This window comes from Kwoniella dejecticola, chromosome 9, assembly GCF_000512565.2.
Source record: "Kwoniella dejecticola CBS 10117 chromosome 9, complete sequence".
Lineage (NCBI taxonomy): Eukaryota > Fungi > Basidiomycota > Tremellomycetes > Tremellales > Cryptococcaceae > Kwoniella > Kwoniella dejecticola.
This window is the reverse complement of record NC_089309.1, coordinates 672,061-694,477: the sequence shown is the minus strand read 5'-3', so window position 1 is coordinate 694,477 and position 22,417 is coordinate 672,061. Positions and strand designations below refer to the sequence as shown.

The 22,417-nt window shown below is 48.4% G+C and overlaps 8 protein-coding genes across 8 annotated transcripts; 5 read left to right on the top strand and 3 right to left on the bottom strand.

The window, feature by feature from the left end:
- Positions 1–122: 122 nt before the first annotated feature.
- Positions 123–3,329, bottom strand: I303_107215 (uncharacterized protein; the record flags this gene model as incomplete). The annotated part of the gene is made up of 3 exons (XM_018409896.1): positions 123–2,269; positions 2,324–2,920; positions 3,047–3,329. The coding sequence occupies 3 exons, from the start codon at positions 3,327–3,329 to the stop codon at positions 123–125; spliced, it is 3,027 nt and encodes a 1,008-aa protein (XP_018260899.1).
- A 643-nt stretch (positions 3,330–3,972) lies between these two features.
- On the top strand, positions 3,973–4,322 carry I303_107214 (uncharacterized protein; the record flags this gene model as incomplete). The annotated part of the gene is made up of 2 exons (XM_018409895.1): positions 3,973–4,058; positions 4,205–4,322. The coding sequence occupies 2 exons, from the start codon at positions 3,973–3,975 to the stop codon at positions 4,320–4,322; spliced, it is 204 nt and encodes a 67-aa protein (XP_018260898.1).
- A 1,350-nt stretch (positions 4,323–5,672) lies between these two features.
- Positions 5,673–6,260, bottom strand: I303_107213 (uncharacterized protein; the record flags this gene model as incomplete). The annotated part of the gene is made up of 1 exon (XM_018409894.1): positions 5,673–6,260. The coding sequence occupies one exon, from the start codon at positions 6,258–6,260 to the stop codon at positions 5,673–5,675; it is 588 nt and encodes a 195-aa protein (XP_018260897.1).
- A 1,528-nt stretch (positions 6,261–7,788) lies between these two features.
- Positions 7,789–9,894, top strand: I303_107212 (sulfate adenylyltransferase; the record flags this gene model as incomplete). The annotated part of the gene is made up of 6 exons (XM_018409893.2): positions 7,789–7,902; positions 7,972–8,054; positions 8,113–8,288; positions 8,390–8,901; positions 8,973–9,783; positions 9,857–9,894. The coding sequence occupies 6 exons, from the start codon at positions 7,789–7,791 to the stop codon at positions 9,892–9,894; spliced, it is 1,734 nt and encodes a 577-aa protein (XP_018260896.2).
- A 1,296-nt stretch (positions 9,895–11,190) lies between these two features.
- On the top strand, positions 11,191–12,978 carry I303_107211 (phosphoenolpyruvate carboxykinase (ATP); the record flags this gene model as incomplete). The annotated part of the gene is made up of 3 exons (XM_018409892.1): positions 11,191–11,301; positions 11,372–11,559; positions 11,625–12,978. 3 exons carry the CDS (start codon positions 11,191–11,193, stop codon positions 12,976–12,978), a joined length of 1,653 nt encoding a protein of 550 aa, XP_018260895.1.
- Positions 12,979–14,272: 1,294 nt separating this feature from the next.
- On the top strand, positions 14,273–18,635 carry I303_107210 (uncharacterized protein; the record flags this gene model as incomplete). Its single annotated transcript, XM_018409891.1, has 13 exons — positions 14,273–14,505; positions 14,593–14,829; positions 14,919–14,990; positions 15,053–15,140; positions 15,216–15,228; positions 15,308–15,625; positions 15,715–16,323; positions 16,398–16,510; positions 16,582–17,514; positions 17,651–17,979; positions 18,067–18,144; positions 18,236–18,440; positions 18,510–18,635. The coding sequence occupies 13 exons, from the start codon at positions 14,273–14,275 to the stop codon at positions 18,633–18,635; spliced, it is 3,354 nt and encodes a 1,117-aa protein (XP_018260894.1).
- A 349-nt stretch (positions 18,636–18,984) lies between these two features.
- On the top strand, positions 18,985–20,471 carry I303_107209 (uncharacterized protein; the record flags this gene model as incomplete). Its single annotated transcript, XM_018409890.1, has 5 exons — positions 18,985–19,600; positions 19,779–19,926; positions 20,026–20,154; positions 20,261–20,338; positions 20,408–20,471. 5 exons carry the CDS (start codon positions 18,985–18,987, stop codon positions 20,469–20,471), a joined length of 1,035 nt encoding a protein of 344 aa, XP_018260893.1.
- Positions 20,472–20,709: 238 nt separating this feature from the next.
- Positions 20,710–22,395, bottom strand: I303_107208 (uncharacterized protein; the record flags this gene model as incomplete). Its single annotated transcript, XM_018409889.2, has 5 exons — positions 20,710–20,773; positions 20,859–21,837; positions 21,958–22,137; positions 22,226–22,310; positions 22,372–22,395. The coding sequence occupies 5 exons, from the start codon at positions 22,393–22,395 to the stop codon at positions 20,710–20,712; spliced, it is 1,332 nt and encodes a 443-aa protein (XP_018260892.2).
- Positions 22,396–22,417: the final 22 nt, after the last annotated feature.

Genomic DNA, 22,417 nt, shown 5'->3' with positions numbered 1-22,417 from the left:
AAGACAAAGACTACGACTGAGACTAAACCATAATTCCCATTCGATCCTATTCCCATAACGACAACGACAACGACAACGACGATCTTTCCAATCCCGTTCCTTCAGATCTGGCTGAAATCGGACTAAGGCGGCGTACTTCCCATGGTCGGTTTACCTCTCAAAGAGAAGAACCTAAATGGTTTCTTTCCTTCACCGGCTTTATCGTCCTCAGCCTCCCTCACTCCGTTTAATTGTCCAGGACGGAGCGGAGGGGAAGGTTCAGGCCATCCTCCGTTAGCATCGATCTCGTCGTTGGCGGCGCCAGAACCGACGCCAAGGGGCGCACCGAATGCTGACCATTTCTTATTACCCAATCCACCACCGAGAGGCTGCCATTTCGCACTTGCCAAAGCCTTCTTCTCGCTCGACGTAGGCGCGAAGGGCGAGCTCTCGTACCCGGGCAGATTTAGTGAATCGTTCGAAGTGGTATTATGCATGAATCCGCCGAATCCGCCTGAGTGGAGATTATCGCTTGAAGATGTTCCGGAGAACCACCGTCTGGAGCTCGGTAAAAGGTTCGGCAGAGCAGAAATCGTACTTGGTGAAGTGTTGTTGGTCTGATTGACGGAAGACACGGACACCGGTGAAGCGGAAGTAGGCTGGCCTAGACCCAGACCCGGCACCGTTGAGGGCGAGAGTAATCTGGTAGCAGAAGAATTAGCACTCAGTCGCTTGTAGGCTGACTCTTTGGTATCTTTCAATTGCTTGGGGGCGGGCAGGGGCGATTTCCAATCTTCGTGCTCCTCTTCGTCTTCGGCGGAGTGGTCGGAACCAGAATCACTAGCAGAGTATGATGCCTCGTCTTCTTGTCCAGCAGCAGCTTGCCTTTCTAGTTTCGTAACAGTCGCGCTTGGTTGAGAAGCTTCGTGAGAAATCGGTCGATCGAGGTCAAAGGTCAGGGGTTCTTCGGAAGATTCGGGTAGTCCCTCGTCGCCACTGACAAATGGAGTTTGGTCGCCTTCCAGAGATCGGAATAGTCCTTGAGGAAGCAAGTTGGATGAAGAGAATCCGCCATACGGAGAACCAGGATCAAGACCGTATATGTCAGATTCAGAGTCGCTCGGCATTTGAGGTGTCGTAGAGCGCTGAGGTGCGAAAGCAGTCCCAGGGCCGAAATCTTCGAAGCCTGAGACGTCCGGTCGATGACGCATCCCTTCCAGATCTCTTGATGAAGCTGAGTTTGGATTTGGATGCTTCGATAGATGGCCGAAACCCGTTGATCCCGAATGCGCTGGTTTGGCTGTGTAGTCGTATCCTAAATGAGGCATTCCTGCTTCTGCCATGTATGCTGCTGCTTGAGATTGCCATTGTTCTTGTTGAGCACCCCTTCCGTTTGGCGGACCAGGAGGCGGTGGTGGTACGTGATGGCCATTGTTAGGTTGATACCCACTGTGCAAGTAACCTTCTTGCGCAGCAGCTTCGTAAGCAGCAGCCATCATCATCATTTCCTCCTCCGGTCCAATCTTCCTCGCGTTCTCTCCATCCACAATTATCGCTTTTAGTCGTTCTTCAGCGGCTTTGATGAGTGAATGCAACTCATCGTTCCGATCTTCGATTTCCGTTATTTCGCTTTCTACAAATTCCATCTCTTTCTTGCGTTCTTCGACGTTTAATTGAGTCAAGACAACATGTTTGGCACCTTCTTCCTGTATTACTCGTACATTCCTTTCACTGGCTTCTATATTGCCCTTCAATTCCCTGATCTCATTTTCAGAACTAGATATCTTCGCTAATAGCCCATCTCGGAGTGCTTCAACAGCCTTCAACTTCTTCTCAGCCTCTCGCCGAGCGGCCTCGGCTTGTCGTTTCTGCTCTTCCAGACTTTTTGTGCGCGACTTCAGCTCCTGGCGTTCTGCGTCATCTTCTTTCCGACGATTTCGTATGTCATCGAGATTTCTTTGCAGGTGACCATGAGCATCAGAGACCGACCGTTCGTGCGAGGTGAGTTGAGTTTGCAGATCCGTGAGAATGATTTGAGCCGCAGTCAATTCAGCTTTGAGAGCTATTATGGCAGGGGAATTGGCGATCTCAGGCGCGTCTGCAGTGATGGCGGAAGCTGGTTGACTGATGAGGTTCACAAGTGACGGTCGACGCGAGTCTGGAGAAAGAGGACCGGCAGTAAGTTGAGCAGTATGAGAGTGCAAGGGTAGCGAATCAGCTAGATTTGAGCTGGAATCAGTGCGCCTCATGTTCTTGGAGCTTGTAAGAGAGTGACCGATAGCAGCTTTGACTGTGTCACACGCATCAGCACCGAAACACAAAAGCTAGACAGGGCCAGACGTACCGTTTGGTGCGGAGTCCTCCTTGTTCTGGATTGCGCGCATCTCGATCACTCCGGCCTTGTCCAGGTTCCGCTTCTTCGTCTTCTCCCTTTCACCCCTACTTAGCAATTTCCAAGCCCATTCCACACTAGTTGGTATGAGACCTATCAATGTCCAGTGACCCATACAGCCGAACCATAACACATATCTCTCCTTGATGGAGTGAGCATTGTGTTTGCCTTTGGTCAAATGCGGCGGCGTCGGATCCGATAGATAGGCAGGTGGGGTAAGAGGCGAAGTTATGATGATCGAACAGATCAAGAACGAACGATATAGCAAGGTAGGGGTTCGTAAGGAGATGGCGACGTGATTGGCAAATCTGAAAGGTGCGATGGTGTGCGTAGGCGTTTCACTTCCAGGTCCAGGTATCGATCCTCGCCTGATATCCGAAGCCACTAAATGAGCGGATGATGACGTGGTTGAAGGCAATTGAGCTTGTTCATCGGTGAGAGGAACTGCTTCATCCGTCTCTGCCCGTCTGATATCCGCCAAATGTCTTCTAAAGGAAAGCTCGGTGAGGTGAGCCCGGAATGACGATTCAGTCGGATTCGTTATGACAGCTGCGTGTGGTTCCGCTCAAAGTCAGCTGATTCATCCTTTGATCGATCGCATGAGGATGATTCTGAGTATAAATTTGGGATGTTGGGTGTACTGAATGTACGACCGACGGAATTCCGGGGACTTACCGAAAAGCACGAGAATAGCGAACACAGCCAACCAGAAGAACAAGTTTCTCCAATCCGTCACACCATGATAGTGGCCATGATGGGAGTGACCGAAGCCGAAGGTCGATAGCAAAGTGCGCCAGCCGAATAAACCATTACCATTACCGTTTGTTATACCGTCTGACCATACTCCTTCCCCTGCTGCTACCCAGACAGAATCGGTGTCCATCTCGACTGAGGAGTCTTGAGAGACAACGGATCCGGTTAGGGAGTAGAGGGTGTCCCTCAGCGAGCGGAGGGACATGAGTCTTGTATAGTATTATTCCGTTTGACAGTAGACCAGAGGTAGATTAGGTGAATTAACAGAAGAGGCGTTGTTGTGTTCCTGTCATGGGCGGCGGTATTAAACACAAAAAGAGTCGCGTTTTAACCAGTGAACCGAATTGACCTGGAACAGTCCCTCCGCTTGTGTTGGGTACAGATGACCGAAGATACAGTCGATGAGGGTGCTGAGTATGCTTAGGTTATGATTATATGATATAAGTGTTGAGGAAGAAATAGATGTATGTTATATTTATCTTTCTTGTCTTCGCATGCAAATGAGAGAGTGTAAGACTCAAAGGCACTAAAAATGACTAGCGTAAATTGCCTAAAACAATCCCATCAATCGCCACATTGAACAATCACCGCACATCTCCGACCATACGCTCACCGTACGCTCAAGTTGATTAGCATCAACCGGACTCTTATTGCTCGAGCTAGTATTTTGATGTTGTTGAAAGTATAATCAGCATCGAGTCTATAACACCCCATCAGTCACAGCGTTCGACACCTTCTCGCCCATCGTCAGCTATTCCAATCACCGAAGTGCGTCTCGATATCTCGCTTGTCCCGCCAAAAACGTTCCGAATCTAGCTCAAGGCTGACTCTCATCTCTAATTCTACAGATGCCTGGTCCTCAATATCGTGATCCGTGGGCTGCTAGGGAAGCATGGAGAAAGTCTCCCATATTCAGCAATCGAGCGATGTTCAGGTGAGTAGAACTCACTATCAGGTCATACGATGAGAAGCGGTCCGGAGGAATCTTACACCCATCTTCCCTCTTGGACGCATTCAACGTTTCACCTTTTCCCGTGTCTCCGAGATTCAACACTGATAAATTCTGCTCGCGACCTGCAGGGGTATGTTCCCAGGACTTGGGACAGCAGTGGTCGCTTTCACCGCCTACGTGATATATGACGACTTCTTGGCATCGAAGCCAGCGCACGAACACGGTGGACACACAATCTCTCATTAGAACGGGTTTGGAGAAGGTCTGACAGGTAATTGTACTAGATAATGTCCTTAGGCTTAGCTCGGGAGGCTGAATTGGACATGTAATATTATTGGCATCCATGGCAATTGATTGAAAAGCGCATTATCAGCTCAGCAAAGAAATCTTCAAGGGGCAAACAATGGTCACTCAGACATTCAAGGTCACTCAAGGATCTCTGATGTCCATCCGAAGGAGACATGTCTGAAGTACGCGGTGAAGACTACTTACCCTTACTCTGGGGTGGGGAAGTCGATAGATCTATGGCTGAAGGCAGTGGGTGGATTGGTCTCTCACCGCGCTATATCACTTGCATATACACCACAGTCCAAAAAGCAACAAATCATCGGAATCGAGATTTTGTATGAGCCTGCTAGCTAGTAAGGTTCACGTGATTGCTTTCCCGTCTCACGAGTTCTTGTTACTGATCTGCTATCAGTCGAGGAAGAGGCAATAGTTCTATACGTCTCCACCGAGGCTTCAAGAAATGGGATATCCGCATCACATATCGTTTCTAATGCTAACGAAAAGGCTTCTACACTGACTCTCCTAACATGCAAAAGATCCATTGCGTTTAGAGTGTTGCAGTACTGATTTAGCTTGTCGGAGGATATCTCCTCCCTCAACGCTATGCGCAAACCTCATCGACTGTCAATTTTGGATTTTGATGGTCAACTGGGCGATGATTGAGTAGCAACGGTCGCTCAGATTGGAAAGATCTCTGGGTTACGTGAGGATTGAGTGAGGATGGGGTTGCTGATGATTTTGGTATCTGCTGATTCGTCATGCTGCCGCTTTAGTCGCTCTGCCGTGGATACTGAAACTGGAAAGAGATGAAGAGAACCTGTTCATGCAGAAACCTATGGATCGATTTAGACGAAAAGCGCAACAATGGCTTGATGAAGATGTGAGTCAGCCCCCTTGTTCATGAAAAATCGTGTCACCAAATCGGGCTGCTCATAGGAGAGATCGCCAATTTCCATCTTCCAAACTTGTCAAAGGACGATATGGTGAAGCTGATCATGGTGTACAATATCGTCTGTCCTGACTTCTCAGGCCATAGGATTTGTATGGACCTGATCAAGCACCCTCGTCCTCCAACATGGACTGCTGGAAGAGGACATGGCGTTCGGCAGTATTCTGTATTGTGATACAGGGGCGTTTTGGATGCAGAGCAGAAAGGCAGTACATCAAAAGATATACCCATATCCAATTGAGATGTATGAGGAAACTCCATCAGGTTGCCTAGTGAGTGAGCCGAGTGCAGTGATTCAACTGCCGTACAAACGAAAAAGGCTCTGTAAGTCACTGTTATCGACGAGTACTTTGGGTTCTCTAACCAGTATATTCCTCGAATTTTCGTTGGTGATAAGCTTTCGAGACATCAAGCCACTCAATGTTCTTGAGTCCCTGAAGGAAAGAATCGCGATCATCAGCCGTAGCGCACCCATCGTTGATCCTGATTTGTTCGACGAGTTCTTCAAGCTTAGCAATCTCTCCGTCGGCCTCCTGTGAACGTTTCTGCCAGAGTTGCTGTCTCTCTTCCTGGATCGCTGGAATCCCATTCGTATATCTCTCGGTGATATCCCAGCCTGAAGAATTGGTGAATCGTTTCGTCTCGCTGTTCATCCGGTAAAACCGCCGGTAATTGTCTCGCCTACGAGGTAGAAGGTCGGAGTATCGTGTGATAGCGCACCCAAAGATCCTCGGAAAGCTATTCCGCTCGTTCGAAGTAGCAGAAGGGTCCGCTGCAGCATTCAATGCACTGACGAAAGATCCATGGACGGTGGTGAGATCATTCGTGATCTGAGTCTGCTCTGCCTTGAGTCCACGTATCATTTCCGCAAGCTCGACGATCGACATGGACTGCTGGTGAGAGTATCCATCGGAACCATTAGAAGTGTTTCTGTCGCTTGAGTCCATGGTAGGTAGTCAGACCTGATAGACAAAATCAGCGTGACATGCAGCAGAGCGTGTCAGATGCACGCAATGCAGTGCAGGATATAAGCTTACTTCGGAATGATCGAGGCTGCAATGGAAGTGCAATGTGCTTTATAAGGTGGACGAGGGTCAGCTTCTAGTTTGGCACGGACCGCAATTTATATCTGCGGGAGAGGGACTGATAACGTGCCCCTCCCTAAGCGACGAAGACTGATGCCAGTGTGATTGCGAGTACAAAGGATACGCAACAAAGATGGCTTCACGAGGCACCTGAGGGAAATAAGGAGAGACCTTGTCATGGTCAACTTCTGTGTACAGCCACTGCATCATCATGACATTCACCAAGTCAAAGGATTCTCAGCTTGGCTCGTTCGGGTCACGAGCTTGAAAGGTGCCGAAATAGGAAGCAATGCTTAGGCTCGTCTCGGATGACGCGTGAGCACTGTCTGGCTTACAATGATGTGACGCAGTGACATATGTGATGCGATGTCTATGCTTCTCGATTCATGACAGATGTCTGGGTGGAGAGATGTCATGCCCCTTGCACGCACCATGGCGTTTTGAAGATCAAAATCCTCGGTCTTCCGAGCCGGTTACGCCCGGACCTGATCTGATCTATCTGAATTGATTGATCGTCAAGAACTCATCTACCGCACCACCCTCACTCACCCCACTTACCGGGACCAACGAGCGGTTACTAGCACGCTGATGGTGGTCTAGCGTATCAATCATTGCTCTGGAAGCTACACTTGACATGTTATTGGGCACTTTACCGCTACCTCGAAGCATGTTCAACACGCAACACCAACACACTAATGCTCTTCCAGTTCACCCATTCTGTGGTCAATTGCCGAAATTTACGAAAGAAGCCGCGTGGAGGAGCTTTGATGGATTGATGGTAAATCTAAATCGACCGTGCCTGAAAGTTAGTCAATTATTGAAATTTCATTTTTATTTTAACCGATGGCGAAATCGATTGCGTGCTCAACTTCTCTAGCTGGGTCCGTCTGTTTTTTTGCCATTCGGTGGTTGATTAGTATGAAGATATGAGTTATGATTCCAGATAATCAACTGATAAACCTCGTCAATCAGGGCTGGCCAGTCGTGTGGAGGGCAGCCGTATGGTGTGTAGCATGTTCAGTGGTGATTGATTATTCCAGATTTTTATCAATGACGTTTGTTGTTGAAATCCAATCCCATCCCAACCCAAAAAAAATCCATTGGACTGACTGACGATGCCATGCAGAAAATTATTATTCATCAATCAGTGATCAGTGACCACCCAGACTGAGAGAAGAGATACATACATCTTGTTGTTGTTGTTCATTTACATCTCTAGCTTTCAGCACGCAATTCCTTGGCAACGATCGACTGTTCAAAACAGGATTCAAGAACCCCACTCTCAACAACAGGACATAACTTACCTACGTCTTGATCAATAACAAAGGTATCACAAACCTCACTTCGCCACCTCTGACCTCGACTGCTTTATATTTGAATCGAAAACACAATGGCCAACGCTCCTCACGGTGGTGTTCTCAAAGACTTGGTGAAGAGGGATGCTCCTCAACACTCTCAATTGCTCGAAGAAGCCCGAACTCTGGGTGATATCTTCCTTACCGAGGTGAGTGACCCCACTGCCAGTCTGTCGTCGTCCTGTTCATTGTGCTGATTCGTCTTTTGGAATTCGTAGCGACAATTATGTGATCTCGAGCTTATCCTCAACGGTGGTTTCTCCCCTCTCGAAGGATTCATGACCGAAAGAGACTATATCTCGTACGTGCCCGCCATTCTCGCAAACATGGGCATAAACTGACGATCAAGCTGGAACTAGTGTACGAGACACCCTCCGACTTGAGCCGGTCCATGGTCAACGACAAGGTACCCTTTTCTCTATGCCCATCACCCTCGATGTCTCCAAGGAGGATATCGCTAGATTAAGTCTGCAAGAAGGTGCTAGAGTCGCTTTGAGAGATCCTCGAGATGATGCTGCTCTGGCCATCTTGACTGGTGAGTACCTGTTCCCTCTCAGTCACCATGAGTTCAGCTCGTCCAGTCTTTCCAACAGATTCGAGCCATCAGCTGATGAATATATTGGTGGTGTCGTGCAGTCTCTGACATCTACACACCCGACAAGCACCTCGAAGCTGAGAACGTCATGGGTGCCGACGACATCGCCCACCCAGCTGTAGCTTACTTGCACAACAACGTCAAGGAGTTCTACGTCGGTGGTAAAGTCCAAGCTATCGCTGCTCCTACACACTACGACTATGTCCCATTACGATACACCCCTTCCGAACTTCGAGCCCACTTCCACAAATTGGCTTGGAGAAAGGTCGTCGCTTTCCAAACTCGAAACCCAATGCACCGAGCTCACAGAGAATTGACCGTCCGAGCCGCCCGACAAAGACGAGCCAACGTCCTCATCCACCCTGTCGTCGGTCTTACCAAGCCTGGAGATGTCGACCACTACACCCGAGTCCGAGCTTACCAAGCTCTCATGCCTTCTTACCCCGAAGGTATGGCTCATTTGGCCCTTTTGCCCCTCGCTATGCGAATGGCTGGTCCAAGAGAAGCTGTTTGGCACGCTATCATCAGAAAGAACTTTGGTGCTACCCACTTCGTAAGTCAATTTATTCCAAGGAGCAGAGGTTGGGAGCTGTGTAACTGATTGTGCGTAATGACTTCTTGCAGATTGTCGGACGAGACCACGCTGGACCAGGTAAAAACTCGCAAGGCAAAGACTTCTACGGCCCATACGATGCCCAAGAACTCGTTACTCAATTCAAGGACGAGTTGTCCATCGAAATGGTTCCTTTCCAAGCTATGACCTACTTGCCAGGTACCGACGAATACCAACCGGTCGACGAAGTCCCCAAGGGCACAGTCACCGCCGATATCTCCGGTACCGAGCTCCGAAAGAGACTTCGAACGGGTGCTGCTATCCCAGACTGGTTCTCTTACACCGGTGTCGTCAAGGTATTGAGAGATTCTTACCCTCCCAGACCTCAACAAGGATTCACCATCCTCATTAGCGGTTTGCACAACTCCGGAAAAGACACTATCGCGCGAGCATTACAAGTCACCCTTCAACAACAGGGCTCGAGATCCGTTTCTTTGTTATTGGGCGAAGAATTGAGAGGTGATTTGGACCCAAAGATAAATAGAGCTATCACACCTGAACAGAAACACATCAACTTGCAACGAATCGCTTTCGTGGCTTCCGAACTTACGAAATCTGGTGCGGCCGTCATCGCTGCGCCTGTGGCACCGTATGAGAAGTCCAGACAAGCGATGAAGAAGATCGTCAACGGTAACTTCTTCTTGGTGCACGTTGCCACCCCCTTAGAATGGTGTGAGAAGGTAGACAGACGAGGATTATACAAGAGAGCTAGATCCGGAGAATTGAAGAACTTGACTGGAGTAGATGATATCTACGAACCACCCACAGACGCGGATTTGGTCTGTGATCTTAGAAATGACACTGTTCCTGAAATCGTTCACTGTAAGTGATTTTTCTCAGTGCTTGGTGTGATAAGCTGTGTATTGTTGGCTAATACAGTCTTTCATCCTTCCAGCCATCATCATGCTTCTCGAGGGTGAGAACCTTATCTAAGGCGAAGGATATTGTCATTGGATTATCGCGTATTCCGGAGCCATTTGGACAAGGTTTTGAGTTATTCTGTATTTTGTCATCGTCATTTTGCACATACATCATGCACATATACATTCATGCCTTTCGGTTGGAGTTCAGTCAGCTTCAGGCCTACCTGACATCTTTCCGCCTTGCGATGACATGTATGATATTTTGACGGTGCAAAGCCGACCCGAAGACCTTTGATACATCCTTGAGACGGACAAACGCCCGCCCGCTTTAGAAAGGTGCGATAGACAGGTATCGTCTGCAGCCGGCTTTTCGCGGTCTTGTGCGATGTTATCTTCGCTATGTTCAGGTGCTCTATCGGAGTCATGCTCGCTACCATCGCTGTCCCCTTGTCTGCTTTTGTCAAGGAACGGTAATTCCGACATGCTCATCGTTCCTAAAGGTTCCTACGGCGCTGAAATCCGCCTTGCCTCGTGGCGCTGAGATGCTCGGAAAGAATCGGACAGTCTCCTTGGACTTATATTCGAAAATGATTCCGAGGAGCTTTCATTGGTTTTCGAATCCATCGTCGGTTTATCGGTTTAGAAGACTTTTGTTTCAGGGTAAAAACACGTTTTCTTGCTCTTTATTACGCTTAGCCGATCAACACCGATTCCACCGAAGGGCGAAGGAAGGCATATTCGAAAATAACGTGGTGTGTATGGTGATTTGATAGCGATATGATTGAATGGTGTGAGAGTGGGTTGTTCCGTTCGAAATCATTGGAGGCCCGCTTCGGGACAATCAGCCAGATTCCATGCATTCAATGACGATATGCCTGGATCCTGGACCAGCAGACCCAAAACATTTCGAATATCCCATACGTCCATAGCATAGATATATAAGAACAGCTTCTTCCGATGTGAGAGTACACTCCTCCCTCCTCTTCTTCCCAAGCATTCATCCATTCACACACATCTCTGCTTTGTCAACGGTCTCACGATCATATATACACTTTGGTGAGTTGATTTTCGTCGAACACTTGGTTCCGGTTCAATCATTATCCGGATGTGACACCGAGTTTCAGCTGTGCCAGTGAAATATCTCGTGACATTCACTCCTGCAATCTACTCTGGTCGTGCGACAATCAGCCTCCCCTCCTTTCTTTCGTTCTACCCCAACCGCTTCCTGCATCTCCCTCTCATCAGCGTCAATTCCTAGCCTTGTAGTGCACTAGCTGACTCGCGCTTGACTTTCGACCTCACAGTCGTATACCTCTGCAAACCCGCTAAACTACAACTTATATCTTGAACTCAATTGTCCGTCAAAATGGTACACGGAAGACACGCACACGACGAGAACGAGGGTAATCAATTCTTGGGTAAAGAATTGAAGTACTTCTCTCAAGCTGGTTTCGACCTCGACAGAATCCACATCAAGGTGAGTTCTCAGCGCGTTCATACAAAATATCGGTATTCCCGAAGTTGAATTTCCCACCCTGATCACATAGCGAAATGCTCCCATCGCTTCCCTCTACGAAGATGCCATTCTCAACGAAGGTGCCGTCATCTCCTCCAGTGGCGCATTGATCAACTTCTCCGGAAAGAAGACAGGTAGAAGTCCTAAGGATAAGCGAATCGTGTACGAGGAGACCAGTAAGGATGATGTATGGTGGGGTCCCGTGAACATCAAGATGGAGTGAGTTGTGCCTCACATTTCCATTTTACCCAGCTTCTCATGGCTGATGATAATTCCCCTTCCAGTGAACACACCTTCGAGATCAACCGTGAACGAGCCATTGATTACCTTAACACCCGAGAAAACGTCTACGTCTTTGACGGTTTTGCTGGATGGGATCCCAAATACCGAATCAAAGTCCGGGTCATCGCTTCTCGAGCATACCACGCCTTGTTCATGCACAACATGTTGATTCGACCTACCGCTGAAGAACTTGAAAACTTTGGTGAACCAGACTTCATAATTTACAATGCCGGTCAATTCCCTGCCAATCGATTCACCACCGGTATGACCTCGACGACCTCGGTAGAAGTCAACTTCAAGCGAATGGAGATGGTCATCCTTGGTACCGAGTACGCGGGTGAGATGAAGAAGGGTATCTTCTCGGTCATGCACTACTTGCAACCTGTCAAATTTGGTCAACTCTCCCTTCACTCCTCGGCAAATCAAGCCAAAGGCGACAATGGCGATGTCACCCTGTTCTTCGGTCTCTCTGGTACCGGTAAAACCACTCTGTCTGCCGATCCCAACCGTCTGCTGATTGGTGATGACGAGCACGTCTGGTCAGACACCGGTGTGTTCAACATCGAAGGTGGTTGTTACGCCAAGACCATCAACTTGTCCGCCGAGAAAGAACCTGAGATCTACAACGCTATCAGATTCGGTTCTATCCTTGAAAACGTAGTCTACAACCCTGCCGACCGAGTGCCAGATTACGACGATGTCTCCATCACCGAGAACACCCGATGCGCCTATCCTATCGAAGCTATCCCCAATGCTAAGATCCCATGTATCGCCGACCGACAACCATCTAACATTATCATGTTGACTTGTGATGCCTTCGGTGTCTTACCGCCTGTCTCTCGATTGACACCCGAACAAGCTCAATACCACTTCGTAGCCGGTTACACATCGAAAACACCAGGTACAGAAGACGGTATTGCTGAACCCTCGCCTACCTTCTCGACATGTTACGGACAGCCATTCATTATCTTGCACCCGGGTAGATACGCCAAGATGCTTGCTGAGCGAATGGAGAAGAACAAGGTCGACTGTTGGTTGATCAACACCGGATGGACCGGTGGAAAATTCGGTACCGGAAAGCGATGTCCCCTGAAGTACACTCGAGCCATCGTCGATGCTATCCACAATGGATCTTTGGCCAAAGCCGAATTCGAGAACTTCCCAATCTTCAACCTTGCCATTCCCAAAGCCGTCGAGGGTGTCCCATCAGAAATCCTTGACCCGGCCAAGGTGTGGCCATCAAAGGACGCTTTCAACGCTGAGATCCAAAAATTGGGTGGCATGTTCCAAAAAGCCTTCTCGAAATACGAAGCAGATATCACTGCCGATGTCAAGAACGCCGGTCCTATCCTCTAAATACTTTCGTCTGCGCGTGCGCGTTAGATGAGGTGTTCGTTCGTTCAATCTGTAATATTAGTGTTCTCATTTTGGTAGTTGTTTGTAACTTGACTCTATTGTCATCCATATATATCAATCTCAGTCTCAGTATCAATCCCATATAGCATGTCATCATGTATACTTGCACAGTCCTATGTTCACTGTGATTCTATTTTCCTGTTGAATGAGCAAAGCGAGAGACTTAGTCGCATGTGCCAATATGATGCATGCACGAGAACGAGCAAATTTGTTAGTGTCTTGCGAATTATCAATAGCACTGAGCGATTTGTTTGGTTCCGGTGATCGAAAAATCCTGAAACGAGCAACTCATCCCATCACATCACATGTCGACAAGGCACGGTCTTCCCGATACTCCGGTTTGTGAGGTGAGTTCCTGATTGGATATAGGCTTCGTATTGCAAATATCATCCTAGAAACTCGCGCTCTTTCTAAGGTATTTTGCTTCGTCCAAATATAACAGATTTCGAGTCCGTCTAGCTAACGTATCAAAATCGCTCATTCGATCACCTCCCCATCAGATTTCATACCATGTGGTCCTATCCCAAGTTCATTCAGCCTTCGATCGCTCGTCTCGTCAAATATGACATTGAGGAACTTTTACCTGGTTGGTTGGTTGGTCGATTTGTTCAATCCGGTGCAATCGATGAGCCCCGCTCTGTATCACTTTTTGCATGGCTTGCAAGACTAGGATCAGAATTAGAACACACAGACGTACAAAATACTGCACATCCGTTTAGTGCGCTCAAGGGAAACTGACGTTGCGGCGGGATTGTGGACGGAAATGTCACTTCCCAATTGGCTAATTGCCATTTCTTCGTGTGAAATTCGAACATCATCGTTTTAGCTGCTTTTGGTCGTACACGGATGAAGCCACTCAATCGGTTTGCACTCAACTGATTTCTGAACATGCATATAGACTGAGCAAGATGAAAATCGCTCATAGACAAGCGAACGAAAAGCCTTGCGAATAGAAGGACGAACCAGAATGAATCTTACGTCCTTGCTTGTCAAATCGCGTAGATTTCACCTCTCAGCGCAGGATATGATCACCCATTCTTTGTCGAGCGAGCGACAGATGTTACAAAAGATATATAAAGCCCACCATGCCATGCTCATTACGAAGACATAATCCCACTGACCTATCCGAAGATCGCTCGCCCTATCTGCCATACCCCACCGTAGAAATACTCACACTCATACTCATACTAAACTCTTCACACTCATTTGACTGATGGTGATTGACCTGCCCACTATGACTTTGCCAGACGACATCGAGCGAGACGGGGCCATTGACACTAAATCCCTCACCCTCGACACCGACAACAAGACTAATTCGCATAACCCTCATCATACGGCAACTCCGACATTGCTCAAGAGCGTGACTATCCGCGATGTCAACCAAGATAATGCATTGCAACTTGATCGCATGAGACGCGCGAGTCGCTCGAGAAGGGATAGTGCTAGTCGTATTGTAGGCGAATTCAGGTGAGCCTACTTCATCAGAATCAGGGCTGCACGAGACTTGATGGCTAACCATCTGCTTGATCAATATTCCACGTCTTAAACTGACAGAACATTATCGATCGATGTTACGGATACGCAACGCCAAGCAACGGTCACAGCCATAAATCGGAAAGGAGCTGCTAAAGATATAGCAGAATTGGAATGGCATAAATACTCTGTCGATGATGTTCTCCAGAGACTCAGTGTGAATGAGAAAGTTGGTTTGGAGGATGAACAAGTCAAGAGGAAGTTTAGTCAATATGGATCGAATGAGATTAATCCGCCAAAGCCGAATCTGTTCCTCAAGTGAGTCAAAGTCATACTGGGCGCACTCCTTCGCCTCGCCTGAGGGATCCGTTATATGTAATTGCTGACACTGTGACCTGTTCGCACAGGTGGCTCGAGTACGTCTTAGGTGGCTTCGGTAGTCTGCTATTGATTGCTTCTATCCTGTGTTTCATTGCTTGGTATGTCCATAGCCGGAGCTGCTCTGATGGTGGGACACCACTGATATCACTCCTGGGTATAGGAAACCGCTTGGGGAACCGAATCCTGCTGCTGCAAATCTTGCTTTAGCTTTTGTCTTACTCATTGTCATCATCGTGCAGACCGCTTTCGTGAGTCCGTGTCCCACAATGGATTTGACGATCTATGGCTCGTATGCTCATCGATGGCGTTTTCGGGATGCATAGAATGCTTGGCAAGGTGAGTGAGATCGAGGAATCTCCAGAAGTCAGACGCGGTACGTAAGTTGGAGGGCTAAGGTGATGCAAATCCTTGGCAGACTTCTCGACTGGTCGAGTGATGGCCTCGATATCCGGCCTTTTACCTTCCGCTGTACTTGTTCTCCGCAACTCCATCCAGACACAACTCCCGGCAAAAGACCTCGTCCCAGGCGATATCATCTATGTGTCATTGGGTAACAAGCTACCTGCCGATATCCGATTCATCGACGTCTCTTCCGATTTGAAGATGGATCGAAGTGTCTTGACTGGTGAATCCGAGCCTATTCAGGCCACTGTCGATATGACCGATGAAAATTTGCTTGAGACGAAGAATATCGGAATGCAAGGGACGCTCTGTGTCAGCGGATCAGGTATCGGTGAGCAATCTACTTCCCTCTTTACGACATCTCTCGGAGCTCGCACCTTGACGCTCGAGTACTGTACTGAACATCGACTCGCGATTCAGGTGTGGTCATACAGACGGGCAATTTGACTGTATTTGGACGAATTGCGAAACTCTCCTCGACTGGCGCACCGTCTCTCACTACCCTCCAGAAAGAGATCCTTCGATTCGTTCTCATCATCGTAGTCTGCGCTCTGACCATCGCTACAATCGTCATTATCCTCTGGGCAACATGGCTCAACAAGAAACACAAAGGGTTCATTACCGTACCAACACTGATCATCGACGTCGTCTCGGTATGCGTGGCTTTCATTCCCGAAGGCTTACCGGCAAGTGTAACGATCTCTCTGGCGGTAATAGCCAAGAAATTGGTGAATAACAAAGTCCTGTGCAAGAGCTTGATGACCGTAGAAACCCTTGGATCGGTCAATGTGCTGTGTTCCGATAAGACGGGTACTTTGACGGAAAACAAGATGACGGTCACTAATATAGCTTGTTTGGACGACGAGATGGGATTGACGCAAGCGAGGGATCGTATCGTTTCTGGAAAAGATAAGAACGGTGTGGTAGCTCAGATGGCGGCTGTCATGGGAGTGTGCAATGCGGCTCAATTCGACGATAGCACGATGGACCAGCCGCTCTTGCTGAGGAAAGTGAACGGAGATGCTACAGGTAGGCCCTTCATTCCTGTGTTCATCGATATCGTTTGGCCTACATGCGAGACTGATGTTGTGGTGATTTTCCAGATTCTGCCATTCTCCGCGCTGCTGAATTATTACGACCAGTCAAGGAGTCTATGAGTGAATGGACCGAAGTCCTCAAAATCAACTTCAACTCCAAAACGAAATATATGCTCAAAGTAAGATTTGCCGCGCCCGTTCATCCTTCTTTCAGCGTTGGGTCGGACTGACATCGGTTTGGCGTGATCAGCTATGTCGACGATCATCTGCTCGAGCACCGCTGTTCCCCGCGCCATGCGACACCTTCAACGACTTCGGACCGGACGACCTAATGCTGATGTGCAAAGGAGCACCCGATGTTCTCCTGAAGCGGTGTTCACACGTCAACGATCCTTCCGGCGGTCCACCTTTACCCCTGACGGAAGCGACGATACTTAGGTTGACTTCGGTGCAGGAGAAATGGGCTTCGCAAGGCCAAAGAGTCCTCTTACTTGCCAAACGAATCATCTCTCGTTCCTCGATACCGAAAGAATACTCGTTTGAAGCACCTGAATTCTCCGATTTCGTGAATACCGACCTGAATCAGCAGCTAACTGTCGTCGGTTTGGTCGGACTGGTCGATCCCCCAAGGGCGGATATCCCAGACACGGTCCGTACCATGCGAGGAGCAGGTATTAGGTTCTTCATGGTAACAGGGGATTTCGCTTTGACTGCCGTCTCTATCGCTCGCCAATGTGGGATAATCACCTCGGATATCCTGCATTATCCCAAGGATCTACCTAGAGATCTGCCCGTCGAACAAGTCAAGCATTATGATAGAGAGGCAATGGATCTGGGAGTGGATATCAAGCCAGGATTGGTGTTGACGGGAATGGATCTGATGGAGATGAGTGATTCTCAGTGGGAACAAGCCTGTCAATATACGGAAATTGTCTTCTCGCGAACTACCCCGGAACAGAAATTGCGGATCGTGAAAGAATTCCAGAAACGAGGGAATGTAGTGGGGATGACGGGGGACGGGGTCAATGATGCGCCGTCCTTGAAAGCGGCCGATGTAGGTATAGCGATGGGCGGAGGAAGTGATGTGGCGATGGAAGCGGCCGATCTACTATTGCTGGAGTCGTTTTCGTCGATCGTGGTTGCGGTGAAATATGGGAGGTTGGTTTTCGATAACCTGAAGAAAGTGAGTTCCGCCTTGCGATCTCCCTCGAAAAATTTGCTCTGTCGTACTCGAGCATGGAGAACCCGGGGGTCAATCCGGATGGCTTGAGCTACAAGTATCAAGTATGAGCTGACATGCGTTGTAACTCTGATTTCAGACTTGCTTGTACCTTCTTCCAGCAGGATCATTCTCCGAACTCATGCCTATCCTACTCAACGTCCTTCTGGGTCTACCGCAGATATTATCGAGTTTGCAAATGATCATCATCTGCGTAGTCACGGACGTCTTACCTGCCATCTCGATGTGTTTTGAGAAACCCGAAGCCGGCTTATTGAATAGACCACCGAGGGACACCAAGAAAGATAAATTGGTCAATTGGAAGTTCCTCTTGCATGCCTATGGGTTTTTGGGTCTGTTAGAGAGTCTGGCGGCGATGAGTATGAGTTTTTGGTGGCTGGACAAACAGGGTTTCAAGTTCTCTGATCTGTAAGTCGAATTCGCCAGCCTACATATCTCGCAGCAGTGGAAGAGGTATCGGTGACGATGGTAAGCTGATAATGTGCGTGTGCGAAGGGTATTGGCATATGGTGGTCTTCCGCCGCAGTATGATCCCGAGGCTTATGCTGAGGCAGTTAACAAGGCTCAGTCGATGTAAGTCCACGAACCCCACCCGTGACATTTGAGAGTCGACTCCAAATGTAATGCGGTATCGTTGACTTATTACTTGCTTTGTTGGACGTAGCTACTTCTTCACTCTGGTGGGAATGCAATTCGGCAATCTACTAGCCACACGAACGAGGCGCTTGAGCATCTTGCAATTCAACCCCTTCAAATGGTCCGACGAGAACACAAGGAATTACTGGATCATACCCTCCATGATCGCCTCGATTGTATTCCTGTTTTTCTTCAGCTACGTCCCGTTCTTCCAGCATACCTTCCTCACTCGGGTAAGTTAGTGCTTCCACATTGACCATCTGCCTGTTAGCTGATTCAATGACGATAACGTTCACTCACAGGGCGTCCCGGTCGAACATATTTTCATACCGTTTACATTTGCCATCGGGCTTTTGCTGTTAGATGAGACTAGAAAGTACTTCGTCAGGAGGTATCCGAAGGGCTTTTTAGCCCGGATCGCATGGTAGAAGTACAAAAGGCCAAAGTTTATGCGGACCATCCATCAGATGTCACGCTACCGTATAATATAGTGAATTCTACTAGATGAAATGATACCTCGCCTGTACTGTCTTACTGTTCAGACTATTGAACGTATCTGCTGCAAGCTACTCGAAGTACATTTCTCTTGCAATCTTCGGCTAATGTTGACGTCAGATATTGCCACTTTCAGCAATTTGCCACCCGACTCTCCACCTCAAGTGATCCGTGCGCAAATCAATTCGATCGATTATCGATTAATTGATTGCTTGTTGACAGATATTTCTCCTCTATTTTCTTCAATTACCCCTTCATATATACTCAATAGACATATATCCAATGTCACTGCTAGCATCGTCCGCACGAATCGCTCCTCGGAGCTTGAAAGCAGTCAGGGCTCTCTCGACATCCTCCTCGCCTTTCGCAGCTGCAGCATCAGCATCGTCATCAGCCCCTCCCTCTACTCCAACATCGCGATACGTGCGCAAGACAGCGGTTCCTTCTCGATCAGCTACGTCAGCATCTTCTTCTTCCTCTGCTAGACCTTCAACCTCCGTTCCCAGATCAACTACAGCACGCCAAGTCACCCCGACACCCTCACCTACACCGGCTCCGGCTTCGGCTTCGACTTCGTACGACGATTTCCCTTTTCCCGATGAAGCACCTCTTTCTACTCTTATATCAGAACCGATAATTGAAGATTACGCGCACTTGGCTGAGCCCTCTACGGCTTCTCCGCCATTGACATCTTTGCCGGGAGAAGGATACTCGCCTTTACCCAGTGCTTCGTCTTCTGCCAGTGGAAGCATAGAGGGAGAAGCCAAAGTAGGGGACGGCGAAGGTGGTCAAGATTGGTCGAACTCGTTTGCGGGTTTAAGCGAGAAACCGTTCCCCAAAGAAGTCGCCGATGAGCTTTTGAGGGAACTTAGACCCCAAGATGTGGAGATCAAGCCTGGTACGTGTGTCTTATCTGAATTGCCGCCATCCACCTTTCTGAGCGAGGAGGCACTCGGCTCGCTATATATCTTTCTGCTCGGTCTTTCCCTCAACACCATTCTCATATGGAGAATCGATGATGTACATATTAACATATGGACCATGTAGCGTTATACTGACTATCTGTATGGAATCAGACGGATTACTGTATCTCCCCGAAATCAAATACCGTCGTACGCTCAACGCAGCCTTTGGGCCGGGAGGATGGGGTTTAGCTCCTCGAGGAGAGACCAACGTCGGTCCTAGGATAGTCAGCAGAGAATGGGGTCTGGTCTGTTTGGGAAGGTAAGTCATCCCCTGATAATCCACTGTCTCCGCATATGCGCATACCGTCTATATGTGAAAGCTGCTTTGCTGACTCGCTGGGTAATTAATGATGATTAGATTGGTCTCGATTGCTCGAGGCGAACAAGAATACTTCGATCCCTCGGGTATACCCACAGCTACGGAAGCATGTAAGAGCAACGCGTTGATGAGGTGCTGCAAAGATTTGGGTATCGCCAGTGAATTATGGTGAGTCATTTGTTCAAGCAAGTCTTCATATTCAGGTCTGACTTGATCTTCGTTCATATTTGATTGGAATGAGATCACTGACGATATCTATCTCATATGCTCGTAGGGATCCAAGTTTCATCCGAGATTTCAAGCACAAACATTGTAAAGAGGTCTTCGTTGAGCATGCTACCAAGCGACAAAAGTGAGTACAAGTAATTTTTTCTCACCGCACGTTCAATCTAACATGCTGATGTGTTTGCTCCATTTACAGGAAGAAGTTATGGAGAAAGAAGGATGGACCCAAGTTCGAGTATCCCTGGAAAGAGTCTGCTTAGATGTCAAATGTCTGAAGCAGAACAATTTGCCGTTTCGGCCTGTCACACAATGGCACGCAGGGCGATGACAAGGGATCAGCGCATTTGTCAGATTCGAACCTCAGTGTTTGATTGATCAGGGTTATTTGCTCGTTTCTTTCAGTAGATAGCTTGCCGAGCAGGCTGGTGTAAATGCTTAAATATATAATATCATGTACAACAAAAGATACACTTTTCCTCTCGCCTCTCGAAGTTGTTATTACATTCCTTTGAGTTCTTCTTTCAGCTTAGCCAAGTCCTTTTCTTGAGCGATGAGCCGTTCTCTACAGTCGTCCGAAATCAAAATCAGCTTGGGGATCTTGCCCTTCTTGGTTGTTTTAAAAGCAGAAATAGAGATCTATTGCCCACCTCCATCTATCCATCTGCTCTACGATTTTCCTCCTTGCATCCCCCAATTTATTGTATTCGCCCTTCTCCATCTCAAGCGAGAATTCCAGCGGGACATCCGCTGAGCCCAACTCTCCAGGTATACCTACGCCCGCTCCCACACTTGTTCCTGCACCTACTGCTGCTCCAGCTCCCGTGACTGATGGTGTCGGTGTTCCGATATCCACTGTGTTTGCCCTTGATCCAGCCATACTCGTGCCCATACTATTCCTGCCTTTCAGCTTCTTATTCTTCCTCGAAAAGGCCGAGGAGGGATTCTGCGCTTCGTGCTCTTCCCTCTGATCTTTAGGCCGTCGGTTCTTGTTCGGTAAAGGGGTAGGAGGATTCTCGTTGAGTATGTCTAAGAAGCCTTTTGGCGGATCGGAGAATATGAGTTCATCGTATTGCCATGAATGTACGGGAAGGACTGATGCGATTGATATTGGTTGAGTTGCTTGTTGCGTGTCGACGACAATTTGCGAGTCCTCTGTAAATTCATTTCCCTTCCCATCCTCATTTCCTTGTCCATTTGCATTTGCATTTGCATTTGCATTTCCACTTGTTGATGATACTTGAGTTGGTTCGAGTACGACCGACGAGTCCCCCTCTCCTTCTTTCTTCTCATCGGGCTTTGTGTCCGCCTGTCCGGCCGCTGGAGTGTTTACAGATTCCTGTTTGACCTTGTCTTCGCTTGGCGCAGGAGCAACGTTTGATGACGATGGCTGAGCAGCGTCTGAGGTGGGAGCAGGTGTGGGAGCGGTGGAGCTCGGTTGAGTAGCTGTACCTCCCTCAGTTGGGGGTGCTACTGTTCCCTCGATGGGTGGGCCCCAGTGATGTAGCTTGATAGGGTGGTTGAGCGTCAATGGCTTTTCGGATGACTCGGGGATGAACTGGATTCGAATTTGTACGACGAACTCTCCCCAGCCTGTCTCTGTAACAGCGAAAGGTGGTTTATCGAAAGCTTCGAAAGACATGCGATCGAATATCAGCTGACATCACCAACAACGGGAATTGGAGGACAGCGCGATGCGTAGAGGTGATATGCGAAAGATGCGAAGAGAGAATGGGATGAGGCACACACTTCGATTAGGACTGGCGTACGTATCATGCAGCTTGAAAGTGACTTTCTTGATCAGGTACGAGAGATCATCTGCGCCTCCAGGCAGATAGTCTATACTTTCTTTCACCAGTTCTCCGGAAGGTAGTCTTTCAGGTGGTGGGGAGGTTGCTGAGGTGAAGAAGACTGTCCATCGATGAGTATCTATTTGGCCCAGGACAAAGAGCTTGATTGTAAGTATTCAACGCAAGATAGACTATAATGTGGATCTTTCGGCAAGACAGAGACTCACGTCCTGGAGGAGCGGTCTGTTTCTCTTCTTCCGTTAATAACCTTGCATGTGAGCCGTATATTATCGGACGATGAACCTGGATGCCCTGTTGATGAGATGGCTTCATCAGCTATTCGTGAGGACTATGAATGTTATCGAAAGCTCACTTTGACCCTCTCCGAAGCTGACATGCTGAGTCCGCTTTTGCTCCGC